Raw genomic sequence first — 17,676 nt, forward strand, 5'->3', positions numbered from 1 at the left:
GGAGAGAAAGATGGAGAAGAGAAAGGGGGGGAAAGATGGAGAGAAAGAGAGAGAGGGAAAAGGAGAGATTAAGGAGAGAAAGATGGAGAGAAAGAGAGGGAGGGAGAAAGAGAGATTAAAGAGAGAAAGATTGAGAGAAAGAGGGGGAGAAAAATGAAGGAGAGAAAGGTGGGAGAAAGATGGAGAGAAAGAGAGGGAGGGAGAAGGAGAGATTAAGGAGAGAAAGATGGAGAGAAAGAGAGATGAAGATAGAAGGGGAGAAAGATGAAGAAGAGAAAAGGGGGGAGAAAGATGGAGAGAAAGAGAGGGAGCGAGAAAGAGAGATTAAGGAGAGAAAGATTGAGAGAAAGAGGGGGAGAAAGATGAAGGAGAGAAAGAGAGGGAGAGAGAAAGAGATTAAGGAGAGAAAGAGAGAAAGGGGGAGAAAGAGATGGAGAGAAAGAGGGAGGGAGAATGGATTTGTTCTGGTAATTGGTTTAACAAGCATGGCACTGAAAAAGTGACTTATGACCGTTTTTTCACACTTAAGAACATTGCAGCAAACAGTCATTAGGGCAAAGAAGCTATGTCACATGACCACCTGGACATGCCCACCCGGTCACATGAAACACCGCAGTTGTGACATGAGTGACATGGTTATTAAAAATGCTGCAACAGGCATAAATGATGACCGGTCATAAGTGTGAGGACTGGTCAAAAGTGCGAGAACCTGTCAGAAATCACTTTTTTCAGTCCTCTGGGTGAAAAAAGTGATTTCTGACAGGTTCTCACACTTTTGACCCGTCCTCACACTTATGATCGGTCATAATTTATGCCTGTTGCAGCATTTTGTGCATAGGGACTACTCAGAGGGCTGAAAAAGTTATTTTTGACCTGTCCTCACACTTTTGACCGGTCCTCACACCTACAATTGTCCTCACATTTTACATTTTGCGCCCTATCTTGTAACCGTGATGAAGAGAAGCAGTTGTGAAATGAGTGACATGGTTGTTAAAAATGCTGCAATGGGCATAAATGTGAGGATGGTCATAAGTGTGAAGACTGGTCAGAAATGACTTTTTTTAGCCCTCTGAGTAGTTTCTATGCCCATAGCCATGGCCACCCGGTCACATGAGCAGCTAGGCTCGCCCACCCAGTCACATGAGCAGCTAGCCATGCCCACCAAGCCACACACCCACCAAGCCACACCCCAAAATAAGCCACGCCCACAGAACCGGTTGTTAAAAAATTTGAATCCCACCACTGGGTAGATGTGACCAGCAAGAGATGATCCCAAGCCATGAAGGCTTTAAAGGTGACAACCAGCACCTTGAATTGCACCCAGAAACAAATCGGTAGCCAATGCAGCTTCCGCAGGATAGGTGATAGCTGTATCTCCCTGTTATCATTTCATTCATTCACTCATTCATTCAGTTTCTAACTCAACTAAGTGATTATAGGTCATTTTCTTCTTCTTTTTGTAGTTTATATGCTAACCATTTTCTTGCTTTACTTGCAAATTCAACAATTTTTTGCTTTACATAATTAATTTTTATTTCTATTTCTCTTACTGCTGTTGTAACAATTTAATTTGTTGAAAAATTCTTATCTTCTCTAGAAATTTATTTCATTTCTCTCCCCCCACCCTCTTTGTTTCATCCAAAATAGCTTGTGTTTTCTCTTGGCTCTTTGTAAGTACAATAATGTTTTGTATAAAATAATCCCTAAAAACAATTTTACCTGCCTGTCAAACCATGCCTTTACCTACGTTATTTTCAAAAACATATTTTAATGAATTACTGTTCTTCTGTCTCCATATAGCAACTAGCCCTAAACTCTCCATCGAATCAAACAAAACTTTGAAAAGTTCCACATAGGATTGATTATGTGCCACCAAGGTGGCACCAACTTCTTGGCTTTCTCCAAGATTATCTGTCTATATTCTGATTTTTCAGGTCTTCTGTGAGTGCATCAATTGCTCCTATAATTGAGTCAATCCATCTTGCTATTTGTATTCATCTTCTCTTTCATTTCCTTCTCTTTCTTTCCACTTTTCCTAACACCATACACTTCTCCAGAGATCTAGGCCTTTGTGTAATGTTTCCAAAGTATACTTGTTTGAGATTGGAAAATTGTCCCTTGCATCAGAACTCTGAGTTGATTTGTCTGATACATGCCATTTTGTTTTGTTTTGTTTTGTTTTGTTGTTTTGTTTGTCTTCTTGGCTATCCATGATATTCTCAGGTATTTCGCCCAACACCATAGCTCAAAAGTATCAATAATTTTTCTATTTTGTTTATTTAACGTCCAACCTTTACTTCCCTAGAATGTCACAGGAAAAACAACTTCCTGCTTGATTCTAATCTTTGTAAGAATTGACACATCATCATGATTTATTTTCTAAGAACTTAACTATTCTGCTGATTCCATCTTCAGAAGTTAAAGCTGTAGTTTCACTGTCATTTTACTCCACTCTTAATCTGCTATTCTCCTGACCACTTGGAGATGCCTGGCCTAGACATATTGCTGCTTAGTGGGAGTGCTATATTCATTTTGGCACTACTATTTTGCAACTTTTATTATTTGGGATTTGAATCTTTTTTTGGGGAGGGGGTTCTTTGAGCTGATCATATGTATGTCTGTCACTCAATTTTCTCCAATAGTTTGCTAATTGTACAAGCTGATTCTCTTGGAAAATTTCAGACTGTCAGGTAATATGAAACGTACAAATCTGCATTGTGTAAGATACTAGAAGAGATTATAAAGCTGTATGTCTCCAAAGATGTAGAAAAAATGCTGTGATTAGTAGGAGTTAGAATTGGTTTGTTAAGGATGTCAGTCTGTCCCTTTTTCATGACTGAGTAATCCCTTAGCTTGGTAAAAAATGGAATGTTAAAGGGAAAACTGATATTGTTATGTGATATAGGACATTTAGCAAAAGCAAAACCTCTCATTACATTCTTGCACACAAGATAGGTAAACGTGAATTAGAGGCTCTGCAGTTCTGCAGTGCAGAGGATTTAGATGAAAAACTCACACAAAGAATACTAATAAATGATTATTCATTGGAAGGAGCATACTGAGCAAGCTCTGACATTGGACACTTGCTATTAAAAATTATTATACATGACCTATTGGATGGAATGGACACTTTTTAAATTGGTAGATGACATTAAGTAGTGACTGGCTAAAAAAATTAGAAGAAAAAGCACACACAAAAAATGACACTGACGATCTTGAACATTTAGCTGTATCTAACAGATGATGCACCAGAGGAAACATCAAATATATAGATCCATGATTGGAAAAATCAGATTTGACCACCATGCCTATCAGAATGATCTAGGGTTTTTAGGAGATTACCAGCTGAATACAAGCAAAAATTATGATGAAACAGCTAATTGGACCAATGCTATTTTGGATTGCATTGACAAAAGCATTACACCTGTGTGATGGGAAATAACGCACACTTATTAGCTTGGAGTTCTGCTCCAGGACTGGGCATCAGACATTAAATGGGATTCAGAGAAACCAAAATGAGTTGATTATGAAAACATATATATACTGGTATATGTTTTCTTTCCAGCATCCAGTTAGGGTAGATATTTTTTCTCTTTTTTTGTATACAATTTTGTTGTTGTTGTTACTATTGGATTAGTGGTGAAATCTGAACTGATTTATTACTGGTTTGCTAGCTGCACATGCGCACTGCAAATGTGAGGTGCGTGCACGCAATGCACACCAAAAGGAGGCTTGGGGTAAGTAGAACAGCACGCGGAGGGGTGATCAGCTACGGTGCATAATCTTTTTTTACTTTTAAAAGCATTTTTTACAACCTCTTTGGCTGAAGAGGTTGTTTAAAAAATGCTTTTAAAAGTTAAAAAAAGGCTCTGACGATCGCGTGGGCTGGGCGGGGGGTGGGGGGGCAGGGATTTTTGCTACCAGTTTTCCGAACCACCTGCCGTCATTGCTATTGGATCAGCCAATCCTGTCTGAACCGGGAGCATTTCACCCCGTGTTGGATGAATGTTTTTCTGTTTTCTCTGTTTTGCATTTTATTCCTGTTGATAAAACATGATCATCATCATTTTAGCCATTATCTATTTACTGCAGAATGAAGACCTCTTCCTTATGTTTCCAATCAATATAGTCCTGAGTCCTTTCTTTTATCAAGTGGGCCCAAAATACTTGTGGATGTCATCAATCCATCTGTTTATATATATATTTAAAAAGACATTAGGCTAGAAAGCAAAAGTTCAAGTCCCGCCTTAACCATGAAAATTTTGGGCAAGTGATTCTCTCTCTGCCCAACTCATCTTACAGGGTTATTGCAGTGAGAAAAACAGGAGGAGGAAGATGTGTTGAATATGTTTGCTGCCTTAGGTTATTTGTGCAAATAACAAATGTGGGATATGAATAAATAAACTCTTTTCTGTGGTATAATTTAACAAAATATTTTTTGCAGGCCAGGTAAAAAAGGGAAAAATACAGAGGTATTTTGATACCTTTTTTGCATTTGTTTTTGTTGTTTTAAAATATTATCATTTGGATTGGTGGTGGTGTTTTTTTAAAAAAAATCAAAATGATTCACTCAACCACTCTTTTTCCTCTAAATCACACTATTAACCTGTACTTAATCATTTTTAAGTACAACATAAAAAATGGTTAAAAGAAGACATTGATTTTCTATCTAGATATTTGTTTAAGAAAGAGAGAATTAGATACAAAGATGTACACAAAATAGTCCACAGAGTAAATTAGCAATTTAGTAAAATGGTTCTGGTTTACTCTAGAATAATCTGGGAATTACATGATACAAATCTCTATTAGCAGCCAAAAATGATAGACTTTAGGACTTCAAACAGCAGAAAAGGTTATCTTAATATCAGGATAGTGGGTTTTTTGTTTTTTTTTACTATGTCTATGCCTTTTATGTTACTCTCCCCATTACTTGAGAGTAATGGACAATATTTTAAATTTTAGGATGACACGCGTTCCTGAGGCAAATAAGCAGGATCCAGCTCCTTATTTCTGCTGTGTCTTATTTGAGTACAGTGGTATACCAGTTTATTCCTTTTTAGCCCATTGCTAAAAATCCTCACTGGCACAGTTTAGTCTTCTGACAAAACTTAGTTTCCAAATAAACCAAGAAAGCAACAACATGGATAGCTCCAGTTGGGTCAAACTATCTTCTTCGCCAATGCAGAATTCCATTGCAGTATTACCAACTGCGATGTTGGTTTTGCTAATACTGAGCTCTGACAATGAAAAGCATAAAGAAGAGTGTATCATAGACAATACTTCCCCTGCTTCTATGAGAAAAGAGACAACCTGAGATTTTATCTAGTGACTAAGAATCTCCAGTTATTGTAGAGAATGATTCAATTTTATAACCTTTTTGATCTCCCCCATCTTCTGCCCCAGTGTCTCGATCACTCACAGTTCTGCAACCTGCTTCCCCACAGTGAGATTGAGCTCTGAGCTCTATGTCAGGGGGTGAAATTAAATATTGATCAGTATAAGCCTCTTTTCCAAAAAAGGTGAAAAATATCTTACCAATTTCTTTGATCAGCATTCATCTTCTCTTGATTGGTTGTATTAAGAGGGTGTATAAAGTGGTGGCAAATGTTTTTGGGTTTTTTTGCCACCTCTTTATATATTTATCTCACCTTTATTGTTTGTATAAATAACCCAGGAAGGCGGGCATGCGCAATACTTCTTCCACCTCCTATTACCGTACAGCAGCCCTGTGAGATGAATTGGTCTGAATATGCATGTTTGGCCCAAAGTCATAATATAGCATCCACTCAGATTTTTAAAATTTTATTTTATTCAGTGCATTTTTATCTTAGTAGGTAACTTATATGGTTCCATTTATTTGATTCCAAGTGTTGTTGCTTCTCTTCATACTACAAAAACAGTTGAAAAATGAATTGTATCAAAATCAATATTATCTGCAGAATCAATATCGTTATCAAGCTCAATGGAGCTCTCAGAAAGACATGACCATTATTCTTCTAATTAGAGATGCAGGCTTCACATATGTAATAAATAAGTCACATAGTTTTTCTACAAGCAAGCCACATCCATACTTTTAACATGTTTTCTGTTACGCCATCTACACCTGCAGTTTTTACCATTTTTCAATATTCCCCCACTATTTATGACTTCCTTTTCATTCACGTGCACAAATATTTAAAACAGTCATTTTCAGTTCTACTCCTCAAAATATAGCTGTTATATGCTTTTCTCATTTTAGTTTCAGCTCAAATAATTTCACTGGTTTTATATTTAATCCCATTCCTTTTATTCTGCTTAAGATTCCTTGGTTAGCTCTGATCACTTACAAGATTTTATCTTCATCAATGTCAGTTTCCCTTTTCATTTAAATTTTAACAATTCTTTATTTTCTTTAACTAAAGTCTTTGCAGCTACCCTTTTCTCTTACCTACTTGCTTGCTTTCATCCTCATTTCTGCAACATTCCATTACGTGCATTTTCCTCTGATCCACCACATTTTTCACTTCATCCACCCAACATTTTTTCCATAGTGATCATTAGAGTAAGTCTATATATTTCGGCAATCCTCTCTAACACAATTTTTTTCATTCTGTTTCTAGGCAGTATTCACATTCCCACCCACCCCCGCCCCCGTGTTAACATATATTCATTCTAGAGAGTTTAATCTACCTTTTTCTTTTCTTTCCTTACATAATTTGCATTTTCTTTTCCCACAGGTTTTTATTTCAGCTCTAGAATCTTTTACTTCTTTCTTTCCTATGTCTTTTGTTTTCTTTTATTTTAAGAACCATTTATGAAACTAATAAAAATGGTTTGCACCTCATTTGGAGCTATTCATTATTCTTTTTTTTTAATAAAAAAGTTTTATTTTAACATTCATATCCAATAACATATTTAGTGTACCATCATATACAATTAATCGGACCTGCCCGGTCACCACCCCCTTCCTTTAACTCTCTTCCCTTCTCTACCTTCTTCTACTTTCCACGACCATCCTCCCCTTCTCTTATCTACATCCTCTCCTCCTTCCTCCCTACTCCTTTCTTCTCCCTGTTCTATCCCTCTTCCTTTCTTTCCTCTTCCTCCTCTTCTCTTTCTTACCTCCTTCTCTCTTCTACTTCCTTCCTTCCCATCATTTTGATATGGTAGCCAGGCAGCTCCGATCTTACATTAATTATACATCTTCAACCATCTCTGTACATTAACCATCAATCCATTTTCTACCCTCATCCCCCCCTCCCCTTCCTTTCCCCTCCTTCCTCCCACCCCCCGGGACTTCCCAGAACCGAATACAGGGTATAAAATTAACAATCAAAAATTAAAATATAACACAAATCATAATCCATAGTCACTCCTTAAAACCTCAACTCCCCTTCCAGAAACAAAGAAAATACATTTCTTCCAATCCATTATATATCAGACCATTCCACTCCTAGAATTCTCAGAAATTTCCGATTGAGTTGGTGTTTGTTCTTCAATAAAGTACATAGTTTTTAATATCCAACCTTCATCAATCAATACCAAAACAACTTTCCATCTTCCAATATTCACCAAGGATTCTTCTGAAATGTCTTTCTTCCTTAAGCAGTCTCTCAAGAATAGTTCATATTTCCAACTTAATTTCTTAAATTTTACTATTCAACTTCCAAAGGTAAACAATAATCCATCTTTTCATATCTTTGATATCATTTACATACATCAAATAATATTATAAATATTATTGTTAATCCTATATTATCTCCACAATATATCAATTGTAATAATTAAAATCTTCACTTTACCTTGCTTATATCAAATAACATTATTAAAATTACACCTATAACTTATCCAAAATATATCAGTTATAACAATTAAATTCTAGTTAACCATATAACAACATTACATCCATCTCTCAAATATAATATTTAATCCAAATTCCTAAATTTTACTATCTATCCTCCAAAATTAAACAATATTCCATCTTCCTATTCCTTTATACCTCAAATATATCAAATAGTACCCCTAAAATTACACATTTATATCCAAAATAAATCATTTACAAAAATTAACCATAATCATATATAATAGAATTAAACATTCTCCCTCCCCTTATCTTCTGTCTTAAACATTTTCCACCATCTATTCACCATTCAACTTAACATCTATCGATAAAGGATTCCCAATCTTTAATATATTAGTGTAGAAATCTCGTGCTTTAAAAACTGTATTGAGAAAATAATTTCTTCCTTTATAATTCACTGTTAAGCCAGCTGGAACCTCCCATCTAAAACATATCTGATGTTTCTTAAACTCATCCACTAAAAAGGCAAATTCTTTTCTCTTTCTTAACATTTTAGGAGGAATTTCCTTCATCATTATTATATCTTGTCCTAATATTTGAAATTTATTTTTATAAAATGCTTGCAAAATTCCATACCTAATCTTCTTATTGTAAAATAAATAACCACATCTCTCGGTAAATGCTTCTGCCTTGCCCACCAAGAATTAACAAGATAAATTTTTTCAATATTAACTTCAAAATCTTCTGGTTCCACTCCATCTATCTGAGCAAAGGCCTGAGTAAAAATCTCTTTCAAATTTTCCTCCCTGCATTCATTTAATCCCCTCACCCTTATAGCATATTCCATTAATTTATATTGTAATATAACCCTTTCTTCATCTGCCTTATCTACCTTAATCTGGATATCATCTATTTTATCTATTTATTTAATTTGAACTTCATCTATTTTCCTTTGCAAATCTAAATTAATTTGGTTAAGTTCTTCCAGTCTTTCCTCTGTCTGAACACTAGATAGCAATAATGGGGTAGTTAATTCCTTTAATTTTTTCATCTCCCTCCTCTGCTCTTCCACCATATCTTTAAAATCCAGTATTTCTTTCTCCATTTCATTAAATTTTTAATCTATTTCTGAAAGATGAGCCTCTATAAGCTCCTGTAAAAAATTCCTTAAACCTTCTTTAATATCTTCTTTTAATTTCCATATCTGAACTGAAGAAATTTCCAGTATTTTAAAAGTGGTTAAATCTCTTTGCTTGAAAGCCATTTTTAAACTAAGTAATACTAAGAAGAAGGGGGGGGGGAAAGAAAAAGAAAAAGAAAAAAGAATAATTCAGTAAGCTTTTCTTCTTAAACACTGTAATAAAAAAAGAGACAAAAAAAATCCATTAAAAAAAAATCTTGTTATATTCTTCTTAAAGGTTCCACGCCAGCAATTATAATAAGCATTTCCTTAGCTTTCACTTCCAATACACAAAACGCCATTTACTTTCAATACATAAAACACCATTTACTTTCATCATCTCCAATCTTGACTACGAATACATTCTCTGTCAGGGAGCTAAAATCTTCTTACAATCAAATGCCAACGCTCCTGTTTCAGCTCTGTCTGTATTAGCAGTCCTTCAGTAATCCATTTCAGTCGCGGAGATGGGCGCTGCATTTTATTCTGTCATTTAGCAGAAGTGTTCCGGATTCCGGAGCTTTTTTCGGGCTATAGAAGGAGCATTCCCATCAAGCCACCAGAAATCTTCTTGCGGCTTTCCTGGGGGCTCTACTTCAGCCCGAATGCTCACCTCTCCCTCTTTGCCCAAGGGAAGAGATTTTCAAGCTGCTTGACAGCAGGTTAACGCTGTCTGAGCGGCTCTACAGAATCACACAGAACTGGCGGTCTGAAATAGACCCCCATTAACGAAGCGGAGCCACCCGGAAGTCGGAGCTATTCATTATTCTTGTATTCTTCACTAATTTTCTCTATTTCTCATTATAAAGTACTATAATTACATCATTTATGATTTTAAGGTTTATTTATTTATTTATTTTTGACATAAATATATATGAATAAATTTATGTTTAGTTATGTATTAGAAACAAACAGAACTCCTTCTAAGCAAATTTTAATCATTGTTCTCATTCATTCTTCAGTTTTCAAGCCTAATCCAAACGTTTTCTATATTCTTTCATCAACTTCTTTTCACCCATTCAGTCATGTCACCTCACAGAGTAATATTTTCCTCTGAATCACATCCATTCTAAAGGTTGCAGAATTGTCCCTAAAACTCCTCCATAGTTTTTCAGTTATCACCAATCTATAAATTCCTGTTTTCATACATACTCATAGCAGGGGTGAAAGCTAAAAATTTTCTCTACTGGTTCTATGGGCATGGCTTAATTGGTGGGCGTGGCTTGGTGGTCAGTTGACCAGGTGGGTGTGGCCAGTAACAATAAATAATAAAAATAATAAACAAAGTACACAAAACAATAAGAGGTACCAAAACCCAACTTTCACACTTTACACACACACACACAACACAACACAACTGACTCACACACAATGTAAAAACAGCTGCACTTCACCCAAAATGGCCTGTGCAACAAGCAGGAACCGCACACAGCCACAAAAAGCCCCAAAAAACAACTTTCACACTTTACACACACACAACATAACACAACACAACGCAACACAACACAACACAACACAACTGACTCATACACACACACACAAAATGCCACATACAGCTTTGTGAGATTTTGTGTGTTTGTGTAGTTAGAGTGAAACACTACAGAAACACACCAAATCTCAGAAAGCTGCACAAATATTTTATTTTATTATTTTATTTATATTGTTGGATAAAAGCAGCTACATTTAAAACTTCCTTAACTTTAAAACTTCCTTAATTTAAATTGCTATGTCTAAAAAAAAATAAAACTCCTAAAAAACCCGCAATTAACTATTTTTTTAAAGCTCCCCCCCGCTTACTTACTTAATTCAAGGGACAAGGCAGGCAGATTCAGTTGCTAGCTGATGCAATTGATTACAGCAGCCGAAGCAAGGCCGGAATAGCGAGAGAGACTGAAAGAAGCAGGAAGCTGCCAAGTAGACAAGTGGGGACTGGGTGATTGGGGGGGGCATGGGTGGGTGGGAGCAGGGATTTTTGCTACCAGTTCTCCGAACGACCTGCCCTCATCACTATCGGATCGCACGATCCGATCCAAACTGGAAGCGTTTCATCCCTGACTTCTAGCAACCGAAATGACTCTGGTTCTGATATTTCTGCAGCCCTTTTATTCATAATTAAATGTATATCTTTATTTCTCTGCAAGTATTTACCAATTCTACTCAGATTAGTTTATATTATATATAAAATATTGTATCATTTATCTTATTTCATAAAAAACATAATTTGTTTTTCTTTTTTATTTCATTTGGGTTCCTTAGCATTCACTTTTTTTGTATTCTGAACTAGAATTTTCCATATACAGGTAGTACTTGTGTGTGTGTGTGTGTGTGTGTGTGTGTGTGTGTGTATGTGTGTGTAAGTCTTGCAATATTCAGGTCTTTTCCTGTGTAAGGTTGAGAGTATCTTGGCGATGTTTCGACGAGGTCTCACTCATCATCTTCAAGCTGGTGCTTTCGGCTTCGTGCTTGTGCAAGCAAAGTATGGTCGGAGCTGCCGTTTCTCTATAAATACTGGTGGGGAGGTGGGGAGTGTTGCTGTGAGCGAGTTGGTTGGCTGTGCGGCTGCATCTTGATTGGTAGATGGAGTGGGTGTTTGCAGATTGTTTGGCTGTTTCATAGCATCCTGTGTGGATGTGGTCCTAGTCTTTTGTTCCTGAGTCAACAAACGAGTCCCAGCCACGAAAATTGACACCGGACCCAGGATAACACACAACGCCGCCACCAATCATCCTCACTAGATTCAAACCCAAACTCATCCCACAGACAAAACATAACCACAATCCAGAAGCCAGACCATGCTGGCACCACTGGCTGCTACGCCCCCCCTCCGATCCCCACACAAAGCAAGCTGACACACGCCAGGAATACATGACAAGACCTCGGACTCGGAGCCAAACCAAAACCCAGGATGCTCCATCACAGCCATCTGCTCAAGACATCATATCACAGAACTCCAGAGGCCACAACACCAAAGTTCAGGAACAAAAGACTAGGACCACACCCATATATATACCTGAATTACAACAGTTCATTGAGTGACTTTTCAAAGTTACAACGGCACGGAAAAAAGTGAATTATCACCATTTCCCCCATTTATGACTGTTGCAGCATCCCCATTCTGACATGATTTACATTTGGATGCTTGACAACTGACTCGCATTTATGACGGTTGCAGTATCCCGGGGTTATCTGATCACCTTTTGCAAATTTCTAACAAAGTCAATGGGGAAGCCAGATTCATTTATCAACCATGTTACTAATTTAACAACTACAGTGATTCATTTAACAAATGTGGTGAGAAAAGTCATAAAATGGGGCAAAACTCACTGTACAAATTTCTCACTTAGCAACCTACATTTTGGGCTCGATTGTGGTTGTAAGTCGAGGATTACTTATATCATGTTCATCACAGATGGGCCCCTAAAAATTGACCTCCACTGCCCAATATGGTTTTGGTCACTCAAGGATTTTGCATAAAGCATTTTTGATAAGGGCAGGATAGACAATAGCACCAGCCTTAGTATCTGTGTGCCATATGGGGTATTTCCTACTAATGGTAAAGTTAAGACTGGCACAGTCAGGCACATGTAGGCCAAAATTCAACAAGTGCAACCAAATCTCAGTTTTACCACATAAATAATCACCGTATTCCAAGCAAGTTAGTATATTAGCATACTTTTGCTCACATCCCAGCAATTTGGAGGGGTGGCAAACATATTGACATATATTCAGGATGCCCCTTGAGAACCTAGCTTAAGAATATTATTTGATTCATGTTTTCTAGAACAGGTATTATGAGTCATAGTGAAATGTCATGTTGTGGGGATTTTTTAAAATTCCTTTGAACTATCAGATGGGTCTTGAGATTGGCAATAAGCTGTCAGCACTCTCAAGCACATTATTAAAGAAACGTGAGTGTATGGTTTCACTCCTATCCACCGAACATTGGAGGTCCTTGACTCATAGTTCTGCCAGTGATAAATATCTCAAGGTTTTGTTCTAGTTTCTATTATGTAGCTTAGAAAGTTTTAATATGAACATATTGTCTGCTGCAGGTTAAAAAGTTGGCTGTGTCAGCAGTTTTGATGAAAACTGCTCACCCTGATTCCATGATTTTATTTCTGAAATACAGGGTCTATATTGAGCATGATTTACCTGCTGAATTTTTCCCCTTTTCTGTATTACTTCTAAAGATAATTTTTCAGGACTTGAATCAGGCTAGAAAATATCCAGAGAATGTTTGTTTGTTAAATTTATGTGCAGCCCATCAAAGGTGTGACCTCCTTCAATCATCAGAAACATTGCACTTTGAGAAATTTGTTTTCTAACTCCTCAAGTATTATTTTCTTCTGTAGGTGAAAAACAACCCAACCTTGAAGTAAATTATAACCATGGCTTTTTATATGAAAAGGAGAGAGAGGCTATGCTGCCAGGATGCATGGGGGAGCAAACCTTCAACAATGCCATTGGTTATTTTGGTCCAGAACCAGTGTACTCACTTGCGCAGACCTCAGCTGCTCCAAGTTCAGAGATGGTGCCTGTCATTAGCAGCATGTACCCTCTTACATTCACTCACCCTGAAGTGCCCAGTAATAACCTGCTGAAAATGGAAAAGAGTGACATCCAACCGAGAGACAAGATACCTACTGAGCAAGGCTTTTCTCCAAATAATAGTGGTCAACATTCTACAGATTCAGATAACAATCAAGAAGAGAATCAGAATCATGCCTACTTTCAAAATCAAATGGTTCCTCTTCCTTTTCAGGCCAGGAATGGACCCCTGACTTTCAAGGAACAATCTATACCATATGACATGTTCAGGCAACCAACTGTTTGTCCTTGTGATGTCTTGAAAGTCTTCAACAAAGACGGTGAACACATTGGATCCTTTCGATGTGATCATTGTCATATTATTTTCTTGGATTATGTTATGTTCACTATCCATATGGGATGTCATGGTTTTCGTGACCCTTTTGAATGCAACATGTGTGGGCACAGGAGCAAAGACAAATATCAGTTCTCCTCCCACATAATTCGGGGTGAGCACAAAGCAGGTCTGATATAAGAGGAAAATTACTCTATTCTTTTCTGAGACACTCAATGTGCATCTGTATTGCAAAATCATCCAGTTTTTGAAGTAGAGTTAAATATTGAGTTTTCTCAAAAAGATAAAACAAAACAAACCTGATCACAGATGTATGAATGGGTATTTTTATGAAATTCACTTAAAGAACTAAAGCGTTCAGCATTCTTTGATCAGGAACTAAGATCGTTAAACATTATAATTTCTAATACAGACAGCATAATAAGAACTTTTTAAAAACAAAGATCTCTTTAAATTCTAAACTTTTTAGAAAAAATGGTTTATTTTTCAGTGATTCTCTGCTTTTCAACATTTTATTAGCAATGTACTAACATTTGGCCCAGCCATCTTTTGTCTAGTTAAACATTTTTTGCATGAGTTGTGTCAAAGAGTTTACTGTGCTATCTAACTCCAGCAAATGTAACACCTTATTTTACCACGTTTTTTAAGGAAAACAAAGGTTTCTTCCATACTAGACTTCTATTAAGCTGTCAAACGGCCTTATTCAGAATTCTTGTAAATATCCAAATGACATCATCTTCTATTTCTAACCTTCTTGTCTCAGAATTGCAATAAAGAAAAAAACATCCCAAATTGCAATAAAGAAAAAAACATCCCAAATTGCTCCACAATGTCTTTCCAGAGCAGCACTCTGGAAGCACATAATAATGATATATAGAAAGGTATAATGACAAAACTAAAGGCATTTTCTTACAGGAAGAAATTACAATTTAGCAAATATCTAGAACTCATGTGGTTAAGACTTAAGGAATGCCAACAAGAAGGGGATTTTTAAAATGTGGAAACCTGTGACTGAATTAGAATCTAAATCATTATGAACCCAAAGTACTGAACATGTAACTCATTGCCATCTTTATGTTTTGGATATCCATGAAAAAAAAATGAAGGTATATAATTATGTGAACATTGGATAAAGATTAGTAGGGGAAGAATTTAAGAATTTCTTATACATGCCATTCTTTGATACATGCACTGTAATATTTACTTGTAGCCAATAGATATTTGAAGTCATGTGTCAAATTTGCTGGCAATGCCTTCAGATTTTGTTGAATATTAGGTACTGAATACAAGATGGGTAGCTAGGATTTGTTGTTTTTTTAGGAATGAAGTTATCCTCTGTAAATAGTAGTGTTCCAATCCTAAAGCTGCATCACATGGACAATACAGAGGTGGGTTTCAGCAGGTTCTGACCAGTTCTGGAGAACCAGTGGTGGAAATTTTGAGTAGTTCCAAGAACCTGTAGTAAAAATTCTGACTGGCCCCCATCTATTCTCTGCCTCCCAAGTTCCAACTGATCAGGAGGAAATGGGGATTTTGCAGTAATGGTCCCCTAGATTGGAAAGGGAATGGAGATTTTACAGTATCCTTCCCCTAGAGTGGGGTGGGAATGGAGATTTTACAGTATCCTTCCTCTGCCACGCCCACCAAGCCATGCCCACCAAGCCACACCCACATAACTGGTAGTAAAAGTTTTTGAAACCCACCACTGGGACAATAGTAGCCTGTTATCTATAAAATCACACCAAGCATAAGACAATTTTGTTGTCTTTAAACTCCAGATTTGATGAAGAGGGAAGATTGGGGGGTAGGGTGGGGATGAAGACATGCCACCACATTTCAATGAAAGTCACCTTTTCAGTGAAATGTCGAAGTTTCTTCTGAACAAAATAGTAGGGGAATATTGAAGGGATATTGAGATGCAGTGAACAGCAAAATCTCTCAACGGTGAATGGGGGAAAATCCAGTACATGCTAAGAAATTTTGCTCAGCATCAGCTTTCAAAATCTAGTTTTTTTTTTTCCTTCAGAGAATTCTTAAGAAAAAAAAATGAAGTTTTTATAAGGCTAGAGAAATTACTCAGGCCAGTGGGGGAAGATTTGCATTAATTGTGCTAGTAACTTTTTACTTAAGTTTGCTTAGTCTCTTTTCATTTTAATACTTCTGGCCTAGTAAAGAAAAAATATCTACTATTATTATCCAAATAGATTTAATATTATCATGTAATAGCTAAGTCATATTTCTAATATGTGTTAATATTGTGTATAAACATTGCTGCTTCAACTAATGGCTGCTCAGAACTCTTCTCTAGAAAAATTTGGTGGAATGTTTTGACTTTAAACATAAATCTCTATTGTGTTTAGTTTATATTGTAAATTGCTTATTTTAATGTCTTTTCTTCAATGTAAATTAATAGATACAATTTTAATACAATATGATTTTCAAGATACATGGCTCTGATGGTTTTACTTTATTGTTATTTTTGAAATTATAAACTTTTTTTGTAATCCACTAGAAACAGTTCATTAATACTTGAATCAAGGCATCTAAGTTGAGAATTAAAAAAACTAATAACAGTGGGATCAAAATGCACATCCTGTTACAGTCAAGTAACCCTCCACCCACTCCACCAACAAAATCCTTTTAGGAACACATAGCAATGTGGACAATAAAGACATAAAAGATTTGAAGACTATTGCTAACATAGTGTAAGCCGCCCTGAGTCTTTGGAGAAGGGCGGGATATAAATGCAAATTAAAAAAAAAAAAGAATTGCAGAGGAAATAGGAAGCCAAATTCTCTATCTGGGAGATCCGCCACCATCACATTCATTTTCCATGAAAAAAAAATGCTATCTTTATTTGACAAATACTGATTCCCTACTTTCAGATTTATCATGCTAGTAATCAATCATTGCAATTTTTTTTCTATCTCAAGGATATCTTGCATATGAGAAAAACACTATATGGGAACAAAGTAGCAGCAAATTCAGAAAAACATTTCACAAGTCTTTCCTATATTATCTTTGGTATAGGATATATTATACTTAAGCACACAATTTCTCAATATAGGAACTCTGTTGGGCCAATTTAGTCCAAGATGCTGTTTCAAAGAAAAGCTAATCAAGCCTTAGTGGATTGCTTGAACTAACAAAATGGGAAGCCGAAGGCCTCAGATCTCCTCTACTAAAAATCCTCAGGTTTTCAACTCTACTTCCAATTTCTGCTTTTTAAATTTCTGTTGCCGCCATCTATCTTCCGGTGGGGCATTTTATTTGTTGCTCATTTGATAACCAGCATATGGAAGAACTAGGTCATTTATGGTAATTAAGAGATAAAAACAAATTGAAATAATAATGCCCTTTTATTGGGAGTGATAGACCAATCTCATAAGGAATGAACAAAATTAACCTTTATTTAAAAAAAGAAAACAGATAAAATGTATCATTAAATATTGAAATATAAACATTCAGGGTGAAGACATTCTAGTACAAAGTGACCAACTCAAGTCAGCAACTTCCTGAGGAGTTAAAAAAAAGGGGGGGGAGATAATAATAAAATATCAGGCAAGCCACAAGATGGCACTGGTTTTCTAGAAATGGAAATTTTCATTACTCAAACAAAGGAGGCATTTTAAAACAATTTTACAGAAAAAAATATAACTATATAAACAGTCCTGACAATTGAATAAAAACATCTGGTCTAATTTGGGCTGCTGGTTAAGACAGCAGGCTGGAAACCAAGAAACTGTAAATTCTAATCCTGCCTTAGGCAAGTGGTAGGATTCAGCCAGTTCGCACCACTTCGGGAGAACCGGTTGTTAACTTTCTGAGCAGTTT

At 36.3% G+C, this 17,676-nt stretch overlaps 1 protein-coding gene across 1 annotated transcript in view; it reads left to right on the forward strand.

Annotated features, from left to right (window-relative positions):
• IKZF3 (IKAROS family zinc finger 3) overlaps positions 1-16,151 on the forward strand; it is a 58,686-nt gene extending 42,535 nt beyond the window's left edge. Inside the window, exon 8 of the mRNA XM_058180771.1 lies at positions 13,313-16,151. Within this exon, the coding sequence (XP_058036754.1) occupies positions 13,313-14,022 (710 nt within the window). The 3' untranslated portion in view covers positions 14,023-16,151. The remainder of the gene's footprint in view (positions 1-13,312) is intronic.
• The last annotated feature ends 1,525 nt before the right edge of the window (positions 16,152-17,676 follow it).

Source organism: Ahaetulla prasina, chromosome 4, assembly GCF_028640845.1.
Source record: "Ahaetulla prasina isolate Xishuangbanna chromosome 4, ASM2864084v1, whole genome shotgun sequence".
Lineage (NCBI taxonomy): Eukaryota > Metazoa > Chordata > Lepidosauria > Squamata > Colubridae > Ahaetulla > Ahaetulla prasina.